The sequence below is a fragment of the Carassius auratus genome, chromosome 1 (genome assembly GCF_003368295.1).
Source record: "Carassius auratus strain Wakin chromosome 1, ASM336829v1, whole genome shotgun sequence".
In the NCBI taxonomy this organism is placed as follows: Eukaryota; Metazoa; Chordata; class Actinopteri; order Cypriniformes; family Cyprinidae; genus Carassius; species Carassius auratus.
This window is the reverse complement of record NC_039243.1, coordinates 13,874,835-13,900,385: the sequence shown is the minus strand read 5'-3', so window position 1 is coordinate 13,900,385 and position 25,551 is coordinate 13,874,835. Positions and strand designations below refer to the sequence as shown.

The window sequence follows — 25,551 nt, the reverse complement described above, 5'->3', positions numbered from 1 at the left end:
AATAAATAAATAAAACACACAAAAATAAAATTAATAATACCATCATTATTGCGAACGCGTGTTTCTCTATTATCTCATTAAGAATTCACCGCTGTAACGTTAGTTGCAAACTGTTTTTGTACATTCTATGGTTCCAACACTCATTTTGTTCAGTAGAGATAAATAGTTCAACCAGTGCAAAATCCAGATTTGGAGCCATATATCTTTGGCTTTATGAAAGTCCGATGTACCAAAAAATAATAATAATAATAATAATAATAAAATAATAATAAAATAAAAGAAAAAACAACTAACTATTTTTTTTAACCTACTGAATTCTTCAGATATTAATAAGGATTAGTGAGTCCAGACATCTGAAAATAAATAAAAAGACCTGGAGGCAGGTAGATTCCCAATTATAATTCACCAAACATCTTTTTTTTTCTGAAACAAGATATACTTAAATAATAATATAATGTTATAAATAATTCTAGCTTTTTATTTTATTCTTTATTCTTATAATAAGCCTATCCTTCACTTAAACAAAATCGTTTTAATATAACAAGTTTATTTCACTACCTGAGGGGTTCTACAGGTGCTTACACAACCAGTGGTGCTGTCACTGTGAAGAAAGCTGAATAAGTGTTAGATGGTTAAAGCTTAATGAAGCAGGATAAGTTTAATTGCAGAAAGCTGTGACGTAGCCTGTGTCCGCACGTAATCACAGTATTCAGAGCTCTCTGTGTCACATCCACAAAACAACCGAGTGTGAAGCTTGATTTCTTTTTTGTAATTGTTGGGTTTATCCGTAGGTCTCTGCTTCAGTGACAAAGTAAGTCTATCACCATTAAACAAATTCTCAGTAATGTTTTGTGAAAGATAAATCTGTGCTGCTGAAGTGATGTTTCATATCGACCTGCTCAAGTGACAGGACGGAGGTTGATGTATATGTATAATTTTTGAATTTCAATGCTAAATTGATTCCTGATACCCAGAAGCTGTGAAATTGTAAAGTGAATTTGTCTGAATAAAACGTTTACTCGTTTCAGTGAACGCCTCAGATAATATAACGGAATCACAGGAGAATTACTGGTCCAAAATTGAGAAGTCTGTGCTGGCTCCCATTCTCACCACTGAGATGGTACTGGGTGTTTTGGGAAATGGATTGGTTTTGGTAGTCAAAGTAGTGGTAAGAATATTATGTTATTTTATAAAATAAGTTGTTGTATTATATATATATATATAGAGAGAGAGAGAGAGAGAGAGAGAGAGAGAGAGAGAGAGAGAGAGAGAGATTTTAAAATGTAATAATTCCTACCTCATGTATTTATTTTAAATATTATTATTTTTTTGCTTTCTCACAGTGTAAAGACCACTTTCAGTGCCTTTACTGGCTGCCACTTTTCAGTCTCACGCTCTCAGATTTCTTCTGCTCCTTCCTCATCATCTGTGGCTCCCTCTTAGCTGTGCTGAGTGAAGGTCAGATTTCACCGTGGTGTGAGGTGGTGAGCTTGCTCAAGTTCACCTTCATCACCTCTTCCATTGGAAGCATAGGTATGGCTTTGTCACTAAACAATTTACCTCTATAAGACATCGTCATGAATGTTGCTTTCACTGTAATTAGCACTATTAAGGAACAATAAATAAACACCACTTTGTACATCTGAATGGGTGCATTGGACTGTATTGTGAGCACAGAAGAAAAACCCTGCACACTACCATAGCTTAATTGAAATGTAATATTTATTGAGAGAGCGAGAGAGCAATGCAGCTGTCTGCACAAAGGTTTATGTTTTAATTAATATTTCTAACAAGGGATGAAAATGTTTGGGATTTGTCCTTCTATCATTATTAATTTAGACAACAAAATATATGATTTATACAAAAAAGATATTCTGAGAACTAAACTCCTCTTTTGGTGTCTTAAAACATTTGTCTTTAAAAAAGTGTTATGTTACAATAATACTGTTCTTTTCTTCTGTGTCCTCAGCTGTTCTCTGCGTACAGAGATTTCTGGGAATTCCATCTAAAGGTAAAAGACTGTCTGTTCTCATGGCCGTGGCATGTGTGGCGTCATGGTGCACTGGAGCTATATTTGGAGCAGTGCCAGTAGCCTTTGACTGGATAAGGTGAGTCGGAGTGAAGGTGCTCAGAGGTGCTCCGAATATATATGCATCTACTGTATTCTGCCTCCTATTTTCAGGTATGATCCAGCAGAAATGCTGTGTGCAGTGTTCTGGGAAAGCAGTTACTCTGACATGATGGTCTACATCCTCTGTGCCTTCTCCATCTCCATCTTCATCCCATTTCTACTCATACTCTCCTGCTCCATCCTGACTCATGTAGGCTTTGGAAAAGATGTTTCCAGGTTTGTAAAGTTGGAAAGGGTGAACGCAGAATATTTAAAGCATTCATATGGAGTATTACAGGTATATACCTATGAACGTATGTACTTATAAAATGAAAATTTGCTGAAAATGTACTCACCCTCAGGCTATCAAAGAAGTTCAGCGGGTTTAGAAAAGAATCAAAGATTTCTCTACTTTCCTGTGATAGTTTAAATGTCCACACTTTATCTGTTCATAGCCAGGGTGACCTGTCTTCTATCACGCCACTGCTGGTGATCTTGTATCTGTTCTGCTATGCTCCATTTGCTGCATCTGAGGTGAGAAATGTCTGTTAGTGTGAAATCGTTTTCTGTTTTGTCTGTTTTTTGGGGAGTCACTCTCTAAGAGGCTTCTTTTTAATGTGTTTTTCCATGTTAACAATTAGTTTGTTCCTGTCTTGTTAGTTGGTTCTCCTTGGAAGGCTGGATCTATCCCCATCCCCTGAATGGCTGCGATCACTGTCATCAGTAATGGCATATCTGGACTGTGTTTTAAACCCCTTTATCTACTGCACTAATAAAGACTTCAGAAAAGCAGTACTCATACTGTTTCGGAACAAAGGGAGATCAGTTTTACCTGATCCAGTGCTGACTGGCATTACAAGGCTTGAAATATGAAGATTTAAAATAAAGATGAATAAAAAGATTTGTTGTGTTTTTTTTGTTGTTGTTTGTAATGCATCTCCTCAGGATTTTAATGGGAAGAATTGACACTGTCTCAGGACTAGATGTGTGCTGAGATACAAATATTGCAGTGTAGATAAAGGCAGACACGCAGCTAAATCTGATATATGTTTTTGCTCAAAGTTTGATTTTAATTCATCAAGTTAAGGCATATATAACAGGCTGTCCATTTTTTATTTGTCGTCAACTTGAAAACCTGAGAATGACGCTCAGGACATGACTTCATGAACTACACACACACATTAAACTGCATCAAACAGAGAATTTGTACACACACATCTGGTTTACTATCCTTGTGTGGACTCTTCATAGGTGTTACGTTTTTCTACTATCATTCAAACTATCATCCTACACCAACCCTACCCATCAAACAAAACTTTCAGAATTTTTAAATTGGTTAAAAAAAAAACTAAAAGAAAAAAAAATCATTCTGTATGATCTATAAGCCTATTTCCCAGTGGGAACCTCAATTTGGGTCCCCAAAGTTACATGAGTCCCCATGAGTCAGTCCCCACTGGGATAGTAAATCACTAAATCACTAAAATGCCACAAATATAAATACACACACACACACATTAAAATACCTCAAAATGTGAGTTTGTACTGTATATACACAACCACACAAAGTATTTTTTTTTTAAATATAATACTGCATACTATGAGATGAAGTCCAAGTATTTGACATATTTTACAGTTTTCCTGAAAAATCTATTACCAAGTTATTTATAACAATGTCGAACATTAGATATTACATTACAATACATTAAAGGGTTAATCAAGATGAAAGTGGACAAAGAACAGCATCCATTTAGACAAAATAAAAGAAAATGATCACTGTCTTATTATTCAGTTGTATTGCGTTCACAGTGCACATTAAATATATTAAATTTGAGTACGACATTATGAGAAGGCCTAGTATTTATGAAGAGTGTTTGTGTGCATTTTCATTAAGGAGGGTGAGAAAACAAAAACTGTAATGAAACTGCAGAATGTCGCAAACTTTGTACCAGAAATGTCCTCTAAGGAGGTAAAGTGAACCACTGGTCCAAACCAGAGGGCGCGCGCCGCGAGGTGGCCAAGCGGAGCCACTGCACCGGTCCTTACCCGACTGGTATAGCGCGAACACGTCTGGTGTAGGCGGCTGCACCGGTGTATTTATTGTCTGACATCGGTTGCAAGATCCAGTACATACCTAATAATATGTATCCCAAGTTTATCAGACAGTTAAAAGGCATGGCCAAGAAGGCAGGACGGCTCTCGACTTGGCTCTCGAAAAATTTGAGTGTTTGCAAGCGCAATGCAAAGCAAGGCAGGGTATAAGAACGTGGACGAACACCGACCGGTTCATTTTCAAATAAAAGAGATACAATCCAAATCAAAACGACAACTGCATAGCATAACACGTGGAATATTGTCTAGAATGTACTGAGGTTGGATTCCGTAATCTAGATCACGTGACGACCACTATAGCCTTTAATTGGTTTAGCATACAACCATTCTGCACATAGTTTTGTAGTATGTGTACAGTGTGCAGATATTATAAGGGATAGCCCAGCGTTTCAAAACGCATATTCTTGTAAAGCCACAGCCCTGTATTGTTCAGCGTCAACCCTTATTAAACGCACCTGATTCTTCAGACTTACTGGAACACCACATCAAGTCCTACTACAATCAAGTCCTTCAGGCTTACTGGAAACTACATGGTGTGTGTGATGGAATCAAACTCTGCAGGGCCTGTGGGCCTCCAGGAAGTTTGACAACCCTGGAATATACATTTGCCAAAATATGCAGTATGCAGAAAAGCACACTGCATGTATCTCACAATGCAATGCTATAATATCTTCCAGCTATACTTTGACCGGACTGCCAGAAAGATGATTTTAAAGTTAATGAGGTCATACAACATATGTTGAACTGTTCTCTGCTATATATAAACAACTGTAAGTACATAAATGTTTTTTTTTTTGTTTTTTGTTTTTGCTGGAGTGGATGTATATATGAGCACATATCTGTGAAAGTGTGCTGAGATATGTGTTTATGTATATACAGGGGTCATGAAGAAGTGAAATAATTTGCGATCAAGAATCTGGTTCCAAAGATTAAATGGATTCCCAGAAGGAATTCTTGAAACGTTCCTGTTTGTCAAGTTTGTCTGACCATTGTGCTACTTCTAGCTGGCCAGTCCTTGTCACTGCATTGACTAAGTTAGCTACTACCCACATTTGCTGTTCTTAACTGAATTACTTTGTAGTTTTAATAAGAATGATTCTATACTAAATTTACACAGTGAAGATTATGCAATGATATTTTACATTTGATTATTCTGTTTCTGTACCTAACTTGAAAAAACGTTAACATTATTTAATTTGTATGTTTGTTTTATTTCTGTATTTGTGCTATTTACATGATTTCAAACAGGGCCCATGGGTATAACCTGCATCAGGGCCCCACAAACCCCTGTTACAGCCCTGAAATTAAAACACATTCACATCTTATTCTCCATGTAAACCGTATGGTATTATTGACTTAATATTTGACAGTTTCCCTCCCTCTCTGTGTTGCATTCTGCTGGACAATTTGAAATTTCAATACTTTAATGCAAAATACTTTAAATAAACATTTTATTGCAGTTATTTAATGTTAATTTAAGGACTTAGTTAATAGGCTACATGGGGAAAGAAAGTGCATTGTGAGATAAGATTTAGAAAACAGGTTTTGCCATTACGGAAATGCTAGACTATACAAGGAAGATAAACAACAGAAAAGGCAGTGACTGAGAGAGGTAGGCACAGAAACAAGGTGCTTTATACAGGTTACACAACTGCTTTGCAAGTGCTGTTGACTGATACGAAGAAAAGTGACAAAGCAACACTGTATTTGACTTGAAAGATGAATGTAAAGGACCTGTAAAGGATGAACGAAAATGAGAGGCTATGGAGGAAGAAACAGCAAAGGTATGAAAAATAGATGCTAGATACAATAGATAAGATTCCTTTGCAAAAAAAGGCTTTTAAGTGTTTAAAGACCACAAAAAGGTCATGTATGATAAGATTTGTAAGATATATAGTATATAAGAGGAAATGGTATGTCACTAGTATTGTAAACAATAAACAAGTACAAAGTATTAGTACTAGTGATGACATTGGCATCAGTGATTCCACGAAGAACCTTTAACACTCATGGAACCTTTCCATTGTACAAAAGTTATTTATAGTGTAAAAAGGTTCTTTAGATTATTAAAAATCTAATCTACACACACACACACACACACACACACAAAGGTATATTAAGAACTGTTCACTGAAAGTTTCTTTGGGGAACCAAATATGGTTCTACTTTGGTCTCACTGTGAAAACATTTTTTAAACCTTTGTTTTTAAATGTAAGTTAAAATAGCTAATTCTAAAAGAGGAATAATGCCATGAACTCAATTTCTAAGAACATAATATGTCTCTTTTCATGCAGAGCGATGTGAGGAATGGTCTGCGGAATGATGTTCCACTACTGCAGTCTATGCTGACAAAACTTAGTCTAAAACGCAAACATTCCTTCTCACACCCAGACAAAGTGTGTAAAAGTGTGTTTTACCATTCTCTGGAGTCTGAGGAACATATAACAAATGGAGAAGAAAGGAAAAATAGTACAGTCAGATCTGATGGTGATGAGGAGCAAACAAGTTCTGAAACAGAATATGGAAAGGATGTTTCTGAAGAGGTTAAAGAAACACAAGCTTCAGAATTAAGTCAGCAGCCAAGTAAAAGTGAGTGTTTGGAGGACCAAAGAGACTTGGAGGACCAAAGAGACTTGAACCAAGAGACTATCAAGGAAGAGCATATGGCTGGAGCTGCATTATTGCCTAACAATCCATCTCAAGAAACATTTGCACACAAATCTTACCTCTCTGTATCTTCAAATAAACCAGAGTCATCACAGGTGGGGTTTAAGCATGAATCACTAGATGAAGCTTGTTGTGGTCCTTCAAATCTAGTCAGTATGGACACGAGCAGGGTTCTAACCCATCAAACTGCTGTGAACCTTACAAGCAAGACAACAAGGTCCGCTTCAGATCCAGTAAAAAACAAGCCCAAGGAAGAGAGACCCCTATCAGCTCCAAGTATTTCAAACCTATGGGAATATGAAGATATTGCAAATGCAATGTCAATGAAAAGCTTCAACAAAGCTGCTACGAGTTTGGGACAGGAGGATACAGGAATGAGCACCGGGGACACAGAACATGACAACCCACTCACCAAAACGCAAAGGAAAGGAATGAAAAACAAAATGAAGAATCTCACTCAGAAACTGATGGAAAAGCTTAGAGATAAACATGATTGTGAGCACACCGGCAGCAAGAGCACCCAAGACGGTGTGGAGCAAGTAGGACAACATGTATGTTTACTTCTTCATACTTCTATGACAGATCTCTTACGCTATGAATGAACTTTAACGAATGTTGTAACTTAGAATTAACTCTTTTTGTCAGCTTTATTTTAATTATTGAATTTTTCAAACTTAAAACACCAAGCAGCTGAATTCCATGGAGATGGAAGCCGAGGCTCCAGAGATTACACCACCACCACTTCCACCGAAGAAGGGGAAATATGTTTCCTTAGACAGGTGGGACACTTTGTTTTATTTGTTACATTTTCATATTCATTTCAATTAACCACAATAATCTTTAATAGTTTCATTCACATATAGTTTTATTTCATTGCTCGTTGTTTTATTTTCATATCCATTTCAATTATCTAAAATGATTTTGAACAGTTTCAGAATTTTTTTTTTTATGTAGAGAGTTACTTTTAATAGGACAATTATGCATTTCAGCTGATAAACAACCTAATTATATATAATACAGACACTTATTTCTGCCATATGCTCATTATCTTTTGACCTTTCTCCATTTGAAACGTTGTTTTACAAAATCTACAACACTTCCTTGATTGTAGCATTACCCAGCCAACCTATTTATAACTCTGAGATCTTATTTCTAGTCCTGTGACATTCCTTTTATGTGAAGTGATGGAATAAATTAAACTCAAACATGCACGTTATAACAGACGTCTGTTAGTCCTTCCCTTCAATGCTGCATGACCACATAAAACAAGATTCCTAAACACGGAAAAGCTGTTAAAGTATACGGCAGTGATCTGTCAAAAGATTAACAGGGCAAATATGTAGCCTCTGGTGATATCTTGGCTGGAACACTGTTAATCCATTGCTAATTAAAATCACTGTTTCAAATATTGAAGGAACAACAAAGGTTTGAATTGGCAAAGGCTACATTTATGGATGAAAATAACTAGTTTGCACAGGTTAAAAGCATTAAAAAACAAAACATCCAACCTATGTGTTTGAGTTCAATTGATTAAAATTTATAGAATACTTATTGTCTTTCCGAGCAGAAGATTTACCTTAAAAGACTTCAAACTCGATCTTGAACCGATCAACTTAATGGAGGAAATATTGTCTGGGAGCGAATGGCTCAGTTACCTGCCCAGCAAAGAAAGTCCAACTGAGAAAGACACTAGTGATCAGTCAATGACAAATGATGTGCTCCAACCAGAAAAGGACATTCAGCTCAACGTTCCTCTTCCGACACCAGAGCAGGGCCAGTCAGAGGACAAAAAGGACAACCAAGACAGTGCTAGTGATCTTCAAGAGGACAAAGTAGCAAAAGTGAAGAGTGACTTGGATGTAAAACATGTGGAACAGGATGCAAACATATTTGCTATACCTAAGGCACTGCTAACAAGTAATGCAATAAAACAAATAGCTGGGATAGACTGTGAGTCAAACAAATCAGAAGACATCTATGACTTTGTGGACATGTATATTATTCCCAGAAATGACTTTCCATTAATGAAAAGAAAGTCATCAGATGCTCCACTGGACTTTTCAGCAGTCAAGGTGGGGAACATTTTTGTACATTGCTTCCTGTAGTGAAATGAACTAGATTATGTTAATATGTGAGAGAATGTTATTTCTTTAGGCTTTATTTTAACTATAACTTAATGAATAAGTGGAATAAATGATTAAAAGAATACTCTCTCTCTCAGTCATTTGAATTGCTAGACAACTCTGCCCTCAAGAGTCGAATTCGTCTTAGCAAAAAGAGACACCACCGACCGCCCAAAAAGAACAAAAAAGGTGAGAAGAAACTGAGGAGGGAGCATTGAAGATATGCAAATTTTTGACATTTATTTAACTTTTTTTTCTCTTCCAGTAAAAAGAGAAACGTTGAGTGCCATATTCTACAATATTCCCCCTGTAATCCTGAATGAATCCTGTCAGCGCATCTCAACCACGTCATAGCATCTCCCATTCCACATCTCCTCCTCTTCATTCACCATCACATCAATATCACTCCTGACCAGTTACTCCATGACACCATGGTCATTAATCTATGAAACCCAGACAGAGAAAGACTGTATTGCATAAAATCTATTCCATTGTTCAATCAGAATTTACTATGTGAGTTGATTAACTGTAAAAGCACAGTTTCATTTCCTACAATCCTTATTATTATGCAAACAAATCATGTAATATTACATTGTGTGTGTCCTTTGCTGTCCTTAGATTCCCCTTATTGTATTGTAATGAATTATTAATAACCAACATGTATTAAAATGTGTTTTCCTTCTATTGAGTTCTTCATCACACTCTTTGAACTTAGTTTTGTGCTTTATGTGCTTATGAGAATTCTAATTCTATCCAATTAAATATTGTATTCAAATACATATATATCATAAATCTGGTCTCCTTAATGTTTATAGTCATTGCAGTTAGTCATAATCAGACAAACAATAAAAAAAATAATAATAATCACTTGGTGATTTTGATTGCAAACATTCTTTATTATAATTTTCTTTTTTTGTAATTTTTTTTTATTTTTTACGATGCAGAGTAAATAATTTTATTCAGAAAGTTGTATGGAATGATACACAGATAAAAACTACTTTATCTTCTCAGAGCCTGGGTTCAAGATGGCATTTTGTTTGAAGGCACATATGTAGTTTTTCTTGACACAACAAGAATCGTCATTTCATCAGCCAATCTCTGAAAATGTGAGGGACAATGAAATGAAGAGATCCTTTTACCTTCTGCAGTGTTTAAAAGTCCTCAAAGCATCACTATCAGTGCAATAAATCATTCTGCACAACATGTAGTTAAAATTGGATGTGATTATTCAATAACCCATTAGTGTGTTCTTACCATTCCTGTTCATCTCAACGCATCTCAACGAGCCAGTGTATACATGTGGTAGGGCTCACCTCATGTCCAAAATTTGAAAATCATAATGAATTATGAATAATGAATTTAATTGAAAAATAGGAAATAACTCAATTTTTCTTTGCTCTCCCTATTTGTAAATGCCTTCACATTTCTGCCTCTTTTTAACCTTAAAAAATTCAAAGCCTCCGAGCCAGATGCGCAAGTTCTTTGGGTTGAATTTTTTCACAATGCAGAACAAGTCATTGTTTTTTACTATGCACTGACACCAGGTGTGCACCAGGGGCTGTGGTCATACACCTGAACTGGATATGAGTACACATTTAATTGATTTATTGTTTTGGCCACTTTACGTTGACAAAAACATTTGGCACAGTCACTGAACAGTCACTACCATACACATTACACAGTTTGGGCAGAGGACAATGCGCAGTGACATTTGTACAGCCAGCAACAAACCCTACACATATTTGAGAATTTTACTAATATGATATGTGGGCAGTATGTCTTGCCTGTTTAAAAGTTAAACTTGTAATTTATCCCTGTTAATCTACTAATACTGTCAATGTGAACTCAAAGCAGGTCATAAAAGTAAGTAAAACACATTTATAATCCGTTTGCACAAACTATCTGGTCACATGCTTTTTGTTGACAACACTTGGTTTACTGTTAATTATTATCAGGGGCTCAATAAGGAATGGGCCTGAAGTAATGGGTAAAATGTTGTATAAATGTATTTTAGTTTGAATTAAACTTCACCTCTTTCCATTGTAAAGAAGTTTCCACTCCCAATAAGGAACAGAATGCTAATAGATCCTGATTTGATAATTTTCTTATGATAATTAAAACAACAACAACAACAAAACAACATGCTCAAATGTGATATATATATAGTCTTACTGTCTTTACGGTGGAACAGTGTTTTTATTCTTCATCACACAGGAAATGCTTTCACACATCTAGTGAAGAATTTCAATAAAAATATATTTAATTTAAATAAGAAAAGATTATATATTTTTGTGTGAACTGTCAAAGTTTACACAGATCAACCTATGCGTTCAAATTTCAAATAATAAACAAATGAGGGAGCAAATGAGAAGAGTCATACTGTCCCAGTGGATTCAAACATGATTAGTTGTTATTTGATCATGATATTAAAGGCCTTAATTCCCGCTGTACTCTTCTCATTATAATCATATGCACTTTTGCATTACAAAAAGTCTTCTACTTCATCACGCTAGACAGTCAAACCAATAGGTTTGTGGTTGAAGACACAGTTTTGACCTCTGGGTCAACCTCCACTTGATGCTGCCAGCAACAGTTGTCAACATGAATTGCTTTGCTGCTTATTTTGAAAAATGCATTTTTATATCACATTTTATATTATTTATTGTTTCAAAGCAATTTCATAGAAAATGCATGTTTCAGTAGTACAGTCAGGAAGTACTGTATTGTGTTAACAGCCACATAAATGAATGTCTTCATGGGAGTAGTATACATCTATTAGATAATGTGGTTTGGGAAATACAGTTCATCAAGTTGCGTAAAGTGTAAATAGGGCCAAAATACTTCTCCGAAGGCAATTATTTGTGATTACTTAAACTTTAGTGTAAACATTTGGACGCTGCTGTCAAGAATAAAATTTCACTAATTTTTTTTTTTTTTTTTTACTTCACCTTGTACCCTGTACTACTTTAATTTTCACAACTCTTCCTGTTTCTCTTTCACATATCATTCTCAGTTCTTCACCATTTATTAATATCTTTTCAACAAATCTGTGCACAGTGCACAGACATTTGGGTCTGTTCCTTGCAGTCGAATGGAATCTGAAGATTTAGATTACAGCGCAAATAAAATTGTTGCATTTAGTAATTATGTTTCGTTTTTGGTGTATTTTATAGTTTTTATATAGTTGTCAGTCCCAGCATGTCGGAGAAAACACAATTTTGTGGCCCCATCAATGTCAAACAAAGTAAACATTACATGACCAGTAACCTAAAGGTTAAACGATTGCAGAAACTTTATTTATTATAAGGTTTAAATGCTGGAATAGGCCTATATCAACTCACTCTGTTACTATTTCAATCAATTTCAATCAATCTCTACCACTACAGTCAAAAACTACCAAAACAGTGCAACACAAAAACTACTTTTTTTATTATAATGCAGTTTTTAATTTGAAAACACATTATATTTTCACAATTTTAAACAAAGTTTTTAAGTTGAAGGTTTCATTTAAAGAAAAAATAAAAGTTCAGTCTATATTTAGTCTGAATCTAAAGCTGTCATCACTTTGAAGGCACACATGTAGTTTCTTCTCACGTGACATGGGTAGTCATTCCACTTGCCAACATCTAAAAAAGCAGAAAAAGATCAAACCAACAGAGAATGAATAATCATTATAGATCCTATATGATATTTTCAACCAAGCAAGCAAAAGAAAAAATAACTAATCTTTAAATAGAATTATTGGTAAAATGGTCAAAGGAAATGCTTACGACTCCAGTTCATTTCCACACAGACATCACTGCTGCGGTAGATGCGGGTGGGCTCCCCAGGTGACCAGATTTGATAGTTCCAGAAGGAACCATCAGTCCAGATAAATTTACCAGACTGAGAGAGTAAAACAGAGATAAAACATTTCAACGAAAAGTTTATTGACAAATAAGAAAAAAAGGAAATGTCTCAATTACCCGAAAAAGCTCAAAGCCTCCGATCCAGGTGATCAGGTTGTGTGGGTTATGGTAGACCACAATGCAAAGCACATCAGCATTAGCTTTTGAGTTATGCACTGACACCAGATGTCCACCATGGGCTTGACTTCTGCAGCTAAACTGTGCAGGAAGAGCAATAATATCAATACTAAAGAAAATGTGGAAAGAATAAATTTGTTCTTTTGAGTATCTGGGATGCCTGTTTTGTCCCATTCTGACACTACTTACCTCAGCTTCAGTGAAGTTGAGAGGGGTGCTGAAATATCTGACACACCGTGACCCCACGCTGTACCAGTGATTATAGCCAGCCACAGGACATGCTCTAGGCAGAACACAGGCTGATGATAGATTTGTATGTCCAGCAGCTTCATCTAAAGGACAACATTAAACCCCAAATTTATCCTGCATTCTTAAAAATAAAGCTTCCACATTTCAGTGAACAATTCTTAAAATATCACATTTTGTATGAAAAAAACAAGCAAACATATCATAACCTTGTTTCATAACATGTTGTGCAATCAAAAAGTCTAACTATGGATGTTAAAAGCTCTGCATGGAATCAATAATTTGTTTTTAAAAAAAACGTTTTGTTTTAAAGAGTGGTGCGTTTAAAAAGTCTGTTTGTGTTTGTTTCATAAATTGAAATAAAAGTTTAACATCACCTCTCTCCATTGTTAAGAAGCTAGCACTTCCAAACAGGAGAATGATCAACAAAAAGCTAAAAGACTCCATTCCTGCTACACTGTGAAGAAGAGAACATTGTCAGTGGATGGTTACATGTATTTTTATTATTATTAATTTTTTTTTATTAAATAGAATTTCAAAGATTTTTTCCTTTATCATTATTCATTTATTTTGAATACTGTTAAAATAATACAAGGTTAACCAAAGTTATCTATGTGCAAAAAATAAATGACTACATTCTGGAGAAGAGGTCTTACCGCTGCAATCCTTCCACTCTTGTTTTCTACGTCTCCTCATAACATCATTAGTCGGTCTTAAATCCGTTGCTGCATTCTTTTTCACAACTCCTCCCTTTCTATAACTAGGGTTATAATAGTTAACTAGAACTAAGACTTAAACCATTAAAAATCATTACTAAGAAAAATAAATAAATATATAAATAAATAACTAAAATAAAATAAAATAAAACATTTCAGCTCAATTTTAGCTAGTTGCAACATTTCTTTGCATGCGTTAAAATAACTCAACCTAACACTTCAAGTAAAATTTTAAATAAAACTGAAATTATAAAAATGAACCCAAAATATGAATAAATGAATGACAGAATCTCAACGATGCTAAAATAATTATGTCTCTAATTCAGCCTCCAGTGTGTTTAATGGAGTTTAACATGGAAGCTCTATACATTTTCATTAAAAATGAAGGTATATGATTAATACAAATGATCTGTAGCTAAGTTTAGACATGTGAATGCATTACTTTGTTCATGTTGGACAAACACTTTTAACCTATTATAACTGTTCAACTTAAGAAAGCTGTTCTTTTATCACACTAGACGGTTATACCACTGTCCCGTGTGGTTACAGACACAGTTGCTGATCTCTTAACATTTTAACTTCTACTTTTCACATTGCAAACTACAGATGATGGCAATCAGAAGCTGAGTGCCTGCACTGTTTGTCTGACACAAACTGGTAATGTCATGAAAGTCTGAGATGGTTGTTTCTATTAGAAAATGACTGCAGAGCTGATTATTTCTCTTTCAGCTTAGTTAAATCATATTTCTCCTTATGTAAAATACTGTTATGATGTTCAGGTTTTTTACAACTCCTTCAACTTCTCACTTTTGCTTACTGCACGAGCTGTGATACTTATTCAGCAGACTTCACACCACGAACCAAATGCTTTTAGTAATGTTAGCCATTCTAATGTTTACCATGCATCTTTTTTTACTCCAAAATTGAATTCTCAGTTATTGAAAGTGATATATTGTCCTGTTTTTCTGTCATAAATAACAGGTTCAGAGAACAATTCATTTATATTATATATGACAAGTAAATGTACATTTGTTTTTATTGCCCTGAGCCTCCACATAACCTGCATCAAAGTTTACAAGCAATTTAATGGAAAAAGTTGTAGTATAAACAAATTATTAACAACTTGTAATAATTCAGAAAGATCTGATCATGCAATGTTACCATCCACACTTGGCCAAAGGTCTAACAATAAACAACATATTCACACACACACACACACACACACACACACACACACACACACACACACACACACACACACACACACACACACACACACACATACACACACACACACTGCTATACAATCACATGAAATATTAAACATTTGTAACTATGCTAATCAATCCCATGCAAACACTATGAGCATACATAGCAGAATTTGAGTATTTACTTACTATTTAATACTATTATTTACAAAATATAGTCATATTTTTGATCAGTCAGGCAAATAATACATTTTGACTGATTGATTTTGATTTTGAAATGTTTACGTAAGATCGGGACCATGGTTATAATCAAAATAATCTAGTTAAATGTAAAATTAGGGGGGAAAGTTCAGGTGACTGAACCATTTTATGTGTGTTTATTGGTCTAGATTGTTCTTTGTGGAAGGATCTAGGATTAGTGGCAAAAATGATAAAGATTTTGACTGGAATGAAGATCTTTTTTTTCAATCCTTCCCCAAGTGCTGTGAACTATTAACTATAACGATCAATGGAAAATGCTCCGGAGTCTTTGAAGTACTTCTCCTGAGTTTTGATTGAATTCTGGCTTTGGTCTCTGGTCCTGTAAAATGAAATATTGCTCTGAATATTTGAATCTGATACCTAGAAACAGAGCAAGAGAGAGACAGAGAGGCAAAGATTATTTTCTTCTTCATCATAACTAAGTTACTGCAGATGTAATGCTGTTGTTGACTTGCTTAAATGCAAACCTCTTCGAATTTCTTGGCCTTGTATTGGTCAGCTCCTTTCAAGAAGTTCAACAGAATGATGTCACAAAGCACTGTACCCTAAAATAATGAAGATTAAGAAAAAGTGTCCGTTTTGTCCACTCATACACTTCATTATTCTGAAATGTAATCTTGATCATTAAGATCTTAACAATTATGAATTGTTTTAAAATGTAAATCATTTCAGTATTTCACATGAACAATAATAAACAACACGTTTAAAAGCATCCATACAGTTTATCATGCATTCATGGAAGTGGATGCTATGTTAAAAAAAAAAAAAAAAATTAATGATAAAAGTTGAGGATGGAGATAAAACTGATGTAATGTAATGTTATAGTTAGATAAAAAGATAAATATATATTATACAAAAATACTGGCATGTGTTTCTCTGAGACATTACCTGGTTTCCAAAAAGTGTCTCCATTATGCAAGTAAATGATGTCTATACTGATCGACCTTTCCTAAAGGTCTGGGGATATTCGGGCAGCTTGCTCACTTCTCACTTGGGTCACATTTCAGATGATTTAACATATTTTCATGAATTGACTTATGCTTAGTAACTGGCAGGACAGATCAGGACTATCACACACATGCATTATTATTATTATTAGCATTATTATTATATTTGCAGACTCTGGTACCATATTTGCTTGATTTATTGATTGATTGATTGAATGACACTTTCTTAAGAAGACTGTGTGCCAAAAATGTGCACTGAATAATATAAAAAAATGTGAACAATTTGGATTGTTCTTCATATTTACAATGAATTGTTTATTGATCCCAACATCGACCCCCCCCCCCTTGATATTTATTCATATTTCAAATATATCAATATAAATATTTTATGAATATTTATTAAGTATAACATTATTAATTATAATCTACTTAACTTTATGACATAATATGGAATGAAATGATTTTTGACTAACATTATGCTGCAAGTCAAAATGTGAAATCCAATATGAAGTGACCAAATTAGATTTCATTCTAACCAATTAAATCTTAAAATAAATCTTAACTTAAACTTGAACTTAAAGCAAATATCAGAATTTTACTAAACTACTGTTTATGTCTGTGGTGCTGGTATCGCACAAAATAATTACTCTGTACTCTGTACCACTTAAAAGTTTAATCTTAATGCACAGAATCAATTTATGAAGACACATACCACACCAACAGAGGTGAAGGCAGTAACCATGTTGATCAGAGTTGGGATCATGTCAAATCTTCCCGCCTTTGAAGAGAAGATGAGGTGAGCATTTACAAACACACTTGCACAGAAGTGTGAAACTCAAAAATACACAAACATGTTGTATTTTTGATGAACTTACGTCTCCATTAACCAGCACATCAAATCTGATGGCGTAGGCCTTCAGCAGAGTGCGATACTCGGTTCCGTTCTCTGTTTTAAAATACTTAGCGTACCTAAGAACAAATATAATTGTTAGCAAATAAGGATTTCAATAAGGATTACGGTATCCAACCTGTCAGTCAATAGTTTCCAGTATGTGGCGACTATAAAAGTTTGGCATGCAATAAATTTGAACGTCAATAATTAGCTTTGTGATAAATATGTGAATGAAGTCATTAGACCATTAGAAGCCCTGAAGATTCAACTTTAAGGTGTAAAGAAAAGCTTCCAGAACCTGAAGTTGTATCCTGGAGACACACTGGTCTTCTCTGACATGGCGTCCAGGCGAGTGAAGGAGTAGGCTGGCTTACACTCATCTTCTGCCTTGTCTAAATCACACACCCATGCTATTTTTATCCCTAACACTCCCCCCTGAGAGAGAGAGAGAGAGAGAGAAAGAGACAGAGAGAGAACTTACACAAATCCAATTTGACATTGCACTTAAAGGGGGGGTGAAATGCTATTTCATGCATACTGAGTTTTTTACACTGTTAAAGAGTTGGATTCCCATGCTAAACACGGACAAAGTTTCAAAAATTAAGTTTTACATTTGAAGGAGAATTTCTGTTCCAAAAATACTCCTTCCGGTTTGTCACAAGTTTCGGAAAGTTTTTTTCGAGTATGGCTCTGTGTGACGTTAGATGGAGCGGAATTTCCTTATATGGATCCTAAGAGCACATCTGCCGGAAGAGTGCGTGCTCCTGTATAGCACAGCACTGAGAGCAAAGGCATTCACTGATCAGAGCGAGAGCGTCGCGAAATGTCACAAAAGAAGTGTGTTTTTGGTTGCCAGGGCAAGACAACCCTGCACAGATTCCCAAAAGAGAAACAGCATTAAAGGGGGGGTGAAATGCTATTTCATGCATACTGAGTTTTTTACACTGTTAAAGAGTTGGATTCCCATGCTAAACATGGACAAAGTTTCAAAAATTAAGTTGTACGTTTGAAGGAGTATTTTTGTTCCAAAAAAAACTCTTCCGGTTTGTCACAAGTTTCGGAAAGTTTTTTGTCGAGTATGGCTCTGTGTGACGTTAGATGGAGCGGAATTTCCTTATATGGGTCCTAAGTGCGCGCTCTTCTGCCGGAAGAGCGCGCGCTCCCATATAGCAGAGCACTGAGAGGCTGAGCACAGCCTGATCAGAGCGAGAGCGTCGCGAAAAGTCACAAAAGAAGTGTGTTTTTGGTTGCCAGGGCAAGACAACCCTGCACAGATTACCAAAAGAGAAACAGCATTAAGGGACCAGTGGATGGAGTTTATTTTTACAGAGCATCAACGGAGTTGTGCAAGTGTTTTTGTTTGTTCCCTGCATTTCGGATTGCACATCGTTTATTTCTTAAGGATAATGCAGTCCCAACGGAAAAGGGTCACGATTGTGTGTTGGAACCGCAGGCGGTGAGTAAGACTGCTTCAAATATCTCTGTGTTGTTAACTTAGCTATCAGCGCGTAAGCACATCAAGTAAACAACATGCGATGTTGTCATCAAACTGCACTTTACACATATACACCTTAAAAAAAAAAAGAAAAAAAAAGATGACATAAAGTGGAACTTAGTCATTTACCAAAACCGCTAAGCAAATATATAAAGTTTCAGTACATACCACATGGCATACCGCCTTTCCTGATGCTGCTCTTGTTAAATTTCAGCCTCTGGATCTGTGTCACAGCTTCCACATGCTCTCAACTCAAAAGCCTACTGGCGCTCGTGATTCTTTAGCTCCGCCCACACGTCACGCCTCAAGGTGCTCGTGTTTTTCCGGGAAAAATCGGTACAGACTATCTTTTCTCTTATAAATATAATAAAAATAAAGACTTTTTGGAGTTATGAAGGATGCAGTACTACTCTATAGGTACTCAAGATTAACAGGATATTGAGTGAAAACAAGCATTTCACCCCCCCCTTTAAGGGACCAGTGGATGGAGTTTATTTTTACAGAGCATCAACGGAGTTGTGCAAGTGTTTGTGTTTGTTCCCTGCATTTCGAAGATGCTTGTTTTACAAACAAGGCCCAGTTTGACGCCGGATTTGCACATCGTTTATTTCATAAGGATAATGCAGTCCCAACGAAAAAGGGTCACGATCGTGTGTTGGAACCGCAGGCGGTGAGTAAGACTGCTTCAAATATCTCTGTGTTGTTAGCTTAGCTATCGGCGCGTAAGCACATCAAGTAAACAACATGTGATGTTGTCATCAAACTGCACTTTCCACATGTACAGCTTAAAAAAAAAAAAAAAGACAACATAAAGTGGAACTTAGTCATTTTCCAAAACCGCTAAGCAAATATATACAGTTTCAGTACATACCACATAGAGACGCCGTTGCTGATGCTGCTCTTGTTAAATTTCAGCCTCTGGATCTGATTCTGGATCATAAATATACGCTGAATCTGACTGTTAGCCATGGTTTGTTTTGGATGATGTTTTTTCCTCACGGTAATGTCACAGCTTCCAAACGCTCTCAACGCAAAAGCTTACTGGTGCTTGTGATTCTTTAGCTCCGCCCACACGTCACGACCCCAGCCGCTCGTGTTTTTCCGGGAAAAAATGGTACAGACTATCTTTCTCTTATAAATATAATAAAACTAAAGACTTTTTGGAGTTATGAAGGATGCAGTACTACTCTATATGTACTCAAGATTAACAGGATATTGAGTGAAAATGAGCATTTCACCCCGCCTTTAAGGAGAAATGAAGATAATGCAAGTTTTTCAAATGCAACACTTACCAGATTATTTTATAAAACAGTTATTATTTAATACAATATGTATTTCTTTGTCTTCTTTTAAACTATTTCTGTTGGCGGAGGTAAACATTATGAACTAACTGGCCAAATTACTTGTAAAGCATAAGTTTATAAAACGTATTGAACCGTTGCATAGAAGCAATTGTATGATATTTCTTACATATGATTACAATAAGAAAGCAAGGGAGAAATGAACCAAAAACATGATATAACAAATTTACAAGTAATTAAATGATCACTCACTTTTGTAGCAAGAGTAGTAAAGTTCTGTTGTGCAAATCGGATGACATCTCCCACTTTGAATATTGGACAATACATGTTAGTCTCAAAGTCAAAATTACACTTCTTTATGTAGGAACTTTTGATGTTAGGCAAGAAATTTCCCCTGAAAGGAAAATAGAAATATTTCATTTAAAAAGCAAACAAACATCAGAAACAGATATTATTATGATGCAACAATTTGTCTTTGTGTTTGGTTGCCATTACTTTGTGAAGTTAAAACGTGGGAAGCGAATGCTGTTCTTGATGAAGATGGTAAAGTTCTCCACCTCCTTCATGGGGTCCCTGAGTAAGAAAAAACTTCCTCAAGTCCTTTTATTCAACCATTCACACATCTAATCATTTGTTCGTTTACAAGAGGACTCACGGCTGAACATCATCAACCTCTGCAGGACACCATCCTTTGATCTCACAGGTTTTGTGGGTAACGTTGAAGTCCACACAACGTCCTGTAAGCAACCCTTGAGGAAAAAAACAATGGAAAAGATCATAACATATAGAACAGGGCTGCCCAAACCTGTTCCCCAAACCACAGTTCATGTGCACTGGTGACGATGGGATTTTTTAATTTTTTGGTGAGAAAATTCCAGATTTAATTTAGTATTTAGTATTGAGATTAAAAAAAAATATTTAGACAGGTTGTGAACCCTGTTTTATTTTCTGTTGAAAAAAAAAAAAAAATCCTGTACAGTCTAGACGGTCTCACACAGCTACTAAAAACTTCCAAGCAAGTATATTGGAGCTGCTTGGAGCTAAACACTACAGGATGTTAGCCCTTTAGGAGCAGGATTGGACGCCCCTGCCCTGATAGAGACCTTACTGTGATGATTTGGAGCTGTGCACTAATAGACCATTAAGGGGGTTCAATTCTACTTGACTATTTCAGGATCACAAAACAATCCACAATGAAACGCTAAGATTAAATGAAAAACAATTCACAAGTTTATTTAATTTTGTTATTGTGGTAAAATAATTATTATTTGCTCCTTCAAAAAAAAAACATAAAATCTAAGAAGAAGATAAAAGAAAATCTTACCATTGCTAGATGGTTTTGACATCTTCGACTTACAAGTAGTGTCATTCGTACATATGGATTTCACATCAGTCTGAAGAGTTACATGTACAAACACGTGAACACACACAGAGGCAAGAATCTATCAAATTTGTGTACATTCATCTTGACAGATTTCAGTGTCCTCACTCACCTCTGGACAATATCCTGGAACTTGATTTTCTGTTGTGATGAGCTTAGTGATGATGCAGAACACTGATGCCCCCTGACACACACACACACACACACACACACACACACACACACACACACACACTACTTAGGCTACATAAAAAACATACAATAAAATAAAGAAGAATAGTAGGAAAAATTGTAGAAAGTACTTGCTGTGTTTATGAACAGATATTCCAAATTATTACACGGCTCTGTGGAATACTTGATTCTGATTGGCCAGTCGCGACATTCTGAGGAATGTTATCCCTCGATAACAATTGGTAAAAGCGAATAACACAGGCTCATCCAGGTAACAGCAGTCGGCACTTTACTATTTTTTCTTGGTGGAAACTTTGCTTTTGTTTAGATAATAAAATATTAAAACTCTAAGAACTAATAAACTAGTAAGATTTTAAAACATTTAATCTAAAATCTAAAGTATTTTGTGGTGAAATGTTGTGTAATAAGTGGTTCGACTGCACCATTTCCCTTAAATGCCCATCTTGCTCGCAACTGCTGTCTTCACGGAAGCTTTGCGTTCAAATCAATATTTCGTGTCGAATTATTTACTCATGTGGCAAGTAGCCGTGTAATAAGCGGGATAATACATTATCCCTTACTTAGAACATCCTCAAATGTCCCCAAAGGGAGATATTGTTATATTTAATTATCTTTTCATGACAATTCTGTCATCAAGCAATGTGATATGTTATATAAACAAACATAGACCAACATATACACACACTTAATACATACATATATATATATATATATATATATATATATATATATATATATATATATATATATATATATATATATATATATATATATATATATATTAAGTTATAAAAAAAATCAATAATAAAATAGTGAAGGCATTAAAATGTGTGTATATATATATATATATATATATATATATATATATATATATATATACATATATATATATATATATATATACATATATATATATATACATATATATATATATATATATATATATATATATATATATATATATATATATATATATATATATATATATTTCAACTGCTTGAAATTTACTTGAGTAGGTGTGACATAATCGGCTACATCCATGATCCGTTTGTTATACTCTCCAAACCCCTTCACTTTAGTCATGACAGATGACTCGATAGCTGTGTCTCTCACTTGATATGCTTTCTCATACAAAAACACCCAGCTAAGGGAAGGTAGAAATAGAGAGAGGGAGGGGGAAAAAGATACACAGAGCGATGAAATGGCTTTCTTTTTTACTTTCTTTAATGTAAAACAATCACAAATATTACAAAATACTTAAAATAAAATAAAATATGTAGCCTATGCTTTTATTACTAAGAACAAAAAGATAATTCCTATAATTATACAATTGTCTCTTAATGTACTTTACATCAAATATGTTATTGAAGACTAAAAACCAAGCCATTTAATTGTCCCGTAATGATTAATCTAATTTACTACAATACATTTCTCTTTACAATGTTTTTAAATGTAAATCCGTTTCATTAGATTTTTTATTTGTTTGGGCACAATTTAAAATCTATCAAATACTGACACTGTAAAAACAAACTCACCCAATGAAGTATATGATGATGAGGAGTTGGACGACACGGTTTATGATGCCAATAGTCCAGCTCTTTACCACCACGGACTTGGTCGTCTCATAGGTAAAGAAATCTGTTATGCAGTTCGCCATTTTTTCAGAACACTGCTGGATTCAGAAAAAAAAATTAGCCTCTGGGTGTATTAATGTATTCATGTGAAAGACTAGTTAGAAATATAGTGTAGATGGTTCAGATATATCCGTCCAAATACTTGATCCTGTGTTTTTATAATCTAAAACCTATGGATTGTCAATAAAAGTCCCAAAAGCTCTTCAATAATCATCCTTATTTGTTTACCTGATAAAAAGTCTCCACGTCTTGAGAGAAGATGCTTTCATAAAAGACCCCTTCTCTCTCCCTTCTAGTCCCTCCCCTTCTCCTCCCTCTTTCTTCATTCTTCCTCCTTCAGTTATTCTGTCATTTCCTCAGATATCAAATTTACACGTTACACTCTTAGCAGATGCTTTCTAACCCAGCAACATATAAAAGTGCTAAAAACAAATTACAAAATCAAAACCAAACCAAAATCACAAATCGAAGTCATGCCTTAGTGCCAAAAGAATGTTCCTAATGTCTCTGTACTGTAAAGTCCATATAGTATCCATGTCAAAACAACCGAATCAGATGCAGGGTGTTAGCAGTGCAGGAATATGCTAGATGTTCAGTGTGTGAGAGGTCTGGAGTAGGTGAATCTTGGCTAGTGTCATGCACATTATATCATGACCACCGTGACAGCCCCATGCACATGAAGAAAGCTCTAAGAGAGAGAAAAAGACCTTCTAACACTGATACATCAAGCTGTTCTTTTACAAAGAGCTTGACGAGAGTGTCACTAACTCTAATTCCAATTAGGCAGATGGAAAAAAAGCCATTAGGATGCATCCCACAACAAGCACTAACACATCACACACTTTAACCACAATTGAGAGGTAACATTTCTTGACATGGCTAAGAGAGCAACCATTAACCTGTGGTTACCGCACTCTATAAGTACAATACATCTGGGAGTCGCTTCCCCGAAAAAACACACACAATGTAGGAGTAAAACATGACAGAGGACCAAATCAAATGAGAGAGTAAGGGAGTATTTGAAGATGTCTATCAGTCTAGGATAATGTTGAGTGTTAGGTGTCTCCTGATGATTCGATTGTCTTGAAACAGGATCTTGAAATGAAGGGAGGGTACAGGGTGAAAAGGGGGAGAGAGAAAGAGATAGGAGAGAGTGGGGAAATGGATGGGACTCAATACAAATTGGTGAACAAAGTCATCAATGCGCCAAATGCTATAATGAGCAAAGTGGTTTGAGAACCATGATTGAAAGAGAGACAAAATCCACAGAAACGTAACCGATACGAATTGTGGGAGTGATGCAAAAAAGGCAGTATGTGGAAATGAGAGCAGCAGGAAAAAGGAGGGGAGCGATGCAGAAATTAACCTTAAATGCATATACCAGAAAAAATTAAATAAAATTAGAAATAAACAAACTGGAAAAATGAACACAAAAGAAAGTAATAGAGTCCAAAGAATTTAATAGAATGCATAGATAATAATGGTGGTCCTGAGGTGAGGAATAACCTACATCAAAAGGGATAACAATATTATTTATTTAGCTATTTTAACTTAAGGCATTAAAGAAATTGGTTCCACTTTTAATATTCCTCTACAAAGAGCAGGGATGCCGTAACGGGGGAAGTTAAGGATTATACTGTAAGGGCCCCGACAAGGGAGTGGGGTCTCAGATGTGATTTCTACCGAGGGGGACACCCCCTAGAAACCAAAGGATAACCAAAAGAACCACAAAAAAAGAGTTATTCAGTCTAATGAGAAAGGTGTAATAATCAGGGGTGTAAAAAGTATTCAAAATTTAAACTCATTTAGAAGTACAAGTATCTAGCCAAAAATATACTTGTTGAGCCATCTTCTCAATGCAAAGTGAAACGGCTTAAAATTAAACAGCATAACATGTTTTGTCAGAGAGATTGTAACACAAACAATTTGGAACACAAAAAAAATCCTTTACACACTCATGCCATCCCATGTGTGACTGAATATCTTCAGATAAAGAGATTTAGGGAAAGAAAATCTGTGTGCAAATACAGGATGTCTATTGGTATATTGCTTAAAAAACTACACAATTACAGAGTAAAGACAAGGCAACTCAAACAACACCTACTGATTAATCAATTTCTTCTTAAATGAAATGAAAGGTGTGTGTAAGGAAACATACAAACACTAATATTTTAAACTTTACCATTTTGTTCACTTTGTGTGGTTTCTAAAGTGGTCCAGTACACTTGCATTACATGCACACGC

The 25,551-nt window shown here is 35.2% G+C and overlaps 4 protein-coding genes across 6 annotated transcripts; 2 read left to right on the top strand and 2 right to left on the bottom strand.

The window, feature by feature from the left end:
• Positions 1–698: 698 nt before the first annotated feature.
• On the top strand, positions 699–2,983 carry LOC113037945 (C-C chemokine receptor type 8-like). The gene is made up of 7 exons (XM_026195548.1): positions 699–811; positions 1,029–1,168; positions 1,344–1,533; positions 1,970–2,108; positions 2,183–2,347; positions 2,566–2,644; positions 2,771–2,983. Coding segments are annotated over exons 1-7 (927 nt in total). The 5' UTR covers positions 699–810.
• Positions 2,984–5,813: 2,830 nt separating this feature from the next.
• LOC113120251 (uncharacterized) lies at positions 5,814–9,693 on the top strand. 2 transcript variants are annotated; one of them, XM_026291263.1, is made up of 6 exons: positions 5,814–6,003; positions 6,514–7,437; positions 7,577–7,665; positions 8,454–8,958; positions 9,108–9,198; positions 9,275–9,693. In XM_026291263.1, exons 1-6 carry the CDS (start codon positions 5,983–5,985, stop codon positions 9,361–9,363), a joined length of 1,719 nt encoding a protein of 572 aa, XP_026147048.1. In that variant the 5' UTR covers positions 5,814–5,982; the 3' UTR covers positions 9,364–9,693. The 2 variants fall into 2 exon arrangements, with proteins under 2 accessions (XP_026147048.1, XP_026146240.1); XM_026290455.1 differs by having other exon boundaries at positions 7,574–7,665.
• Positions 9,694–12,525: 2,832 nt separating this feature from the next.
• LOC113119503 (galactose-specific lectin nattectin-like) lies at positions 12,526–13,985 on the bottom strand. Its single transcript, XM_026289409.1, has 6 exons — positions 13,937–13,985; positions 13,658–13,737; positions 13,224–13,366; positions 12,975–13,115; positions 12,780–12,894; positions 12,526–12,635 (listed from the first exon to the last, which is right to left on the bottom strand). Exons 2-6 carry the CDS (start codon positions 13,725–13,727, stop codon positions 12,547–12,549), a joined length of 558 nt encoding a protein of 185 aa, XP_026145194.1. The 5' UTR covers positions 13,728–13,737; positions 13,937–13,985; the 3' UTR covers positions 12,526–12,546.
• Positions 13,986–15,025: 1,040 nt separating this feature from the next.
• LOC113118212 (P2X purinoceptor 3-like) lies at positions 15,026–24,737 on the bottom strand. 2 transcript variants are annotated; one of them, XM_026288256.1, is made up of 13 exons: positions 23,536–24,737; positions 23,209–23,345; positions 22,682–22,817; positions 21,594–21,665; positions 21,425–21,494; positions 20,756–20,849; positions 20,596–20,673; positions 20,353–20,494; positions 17,603–17,739; positions 17,288–17,381; positions 17,125–17,190; positions 15,933–16,010; positions 15,026–15,825 (listed from the first exon to the last, which is right to left on the bottom strand). In XM_026288256.1, the coding sequence occupies exons 2-13, from the start codon at positions 23,328–23,330 to the stop codon at positions 15,697–15,699; spliced, it is 1,218 nt and encodes a 405-aa protein (XP_026144041.1). In that variant the 5' UTR covers positions 23,331–23,345; positions 23,536–24,737; the 3' UTR covers positions 15,026–15,696. The 2 variants fall into 2 exon arrangements, with proteins under 2 accessions (XP_026144041.1, XP_026143411.1); XM_026287626.1 differs by having other exon boundaries at positions 23,209–24,737.
• Positions 24,738–25,551: the final 814 nt, after the last annotated feature.

Bases quoted from the DNA above. Each gene is read 5' to 3' on its own strand.
- LOC113037945 (XM_026195548.1), top strand. The intron at 2,348-2,565 runs GTTTGTAAAGTT...ATCTGTTCATAG, and splicing joins TTTGGAAAAGATGTTTCCAG to CCAGGGTGACCTGTCTTCTA. The intron at 2,645-2,770 runs GTGAGAAATGTC...CTGTCTTGTTAG, and splicing joins CTCCATTTGCTGCATCTGAG to TTGGTTCTCCTTGGAAGGCT.
- LOC113120251 (XM_026290455.1), top strand. From the start codon at position 5,983: ATGGAGGAAGAAACAGCAAAG. The intron at 7,666-8,453 runs GTGGGACACTTT...CTTTCCGAGCAG, and splicing joins AAATATGTTTCCTTAGACAG to AAGATTTACCTTAAAAGACT. The intron at 9,199-9,274 runs GTGAGAAGAAAC...TTTCTCTTCCAG, and splicing joins GCCCAAAAAGAACAAAAAAG to TAAAAAGAGAAACGTTGAGT.
- LOC113119503 (XM_026289409.1), bottom strand. From the start codon at position 13,727: ATGGAGTCTTTTAGCTTTTTGTTGATCATTCTCCTGTTTGGAAGTGCT. The intron at 13,367-13,657 runs GTGATGTTAAAC...GTTGTCCTTTAG, and splicing joins CTTCTTAACAATGGAGAGAG to ATGAAGCTGCTGGACATACA. The intron at 13,116-13,223 runs GTAAGTAGTGTC...CTTCCTGCACAG, and splicing joins TCAACTTCACTGAAGCTGAG to TTTAGCTGCAGAAGTCAAGC.
- LOC113118212 (XM_026287626.1), bottom strand. From the start codon at position 23,330: ATGGCGAACTGCATAACAGATTTCTTTACCTATGAGACGACCAAGTCC. The intron at 20,495-20,595 runs GTAATGGCAACC...TTTTCCTTTCAG, and splicing joins CCACGTTTTAACTTCACAAA to GGGAAATTTCTTGCCTAACA. The intron at 15,826-15,932 runs GTTTGCATTTAA...CTCTGTTTCTAG, and splicing joins AGGCCAAGAAATTCGAAGAG to GTATCAGATTCAAATATTCA.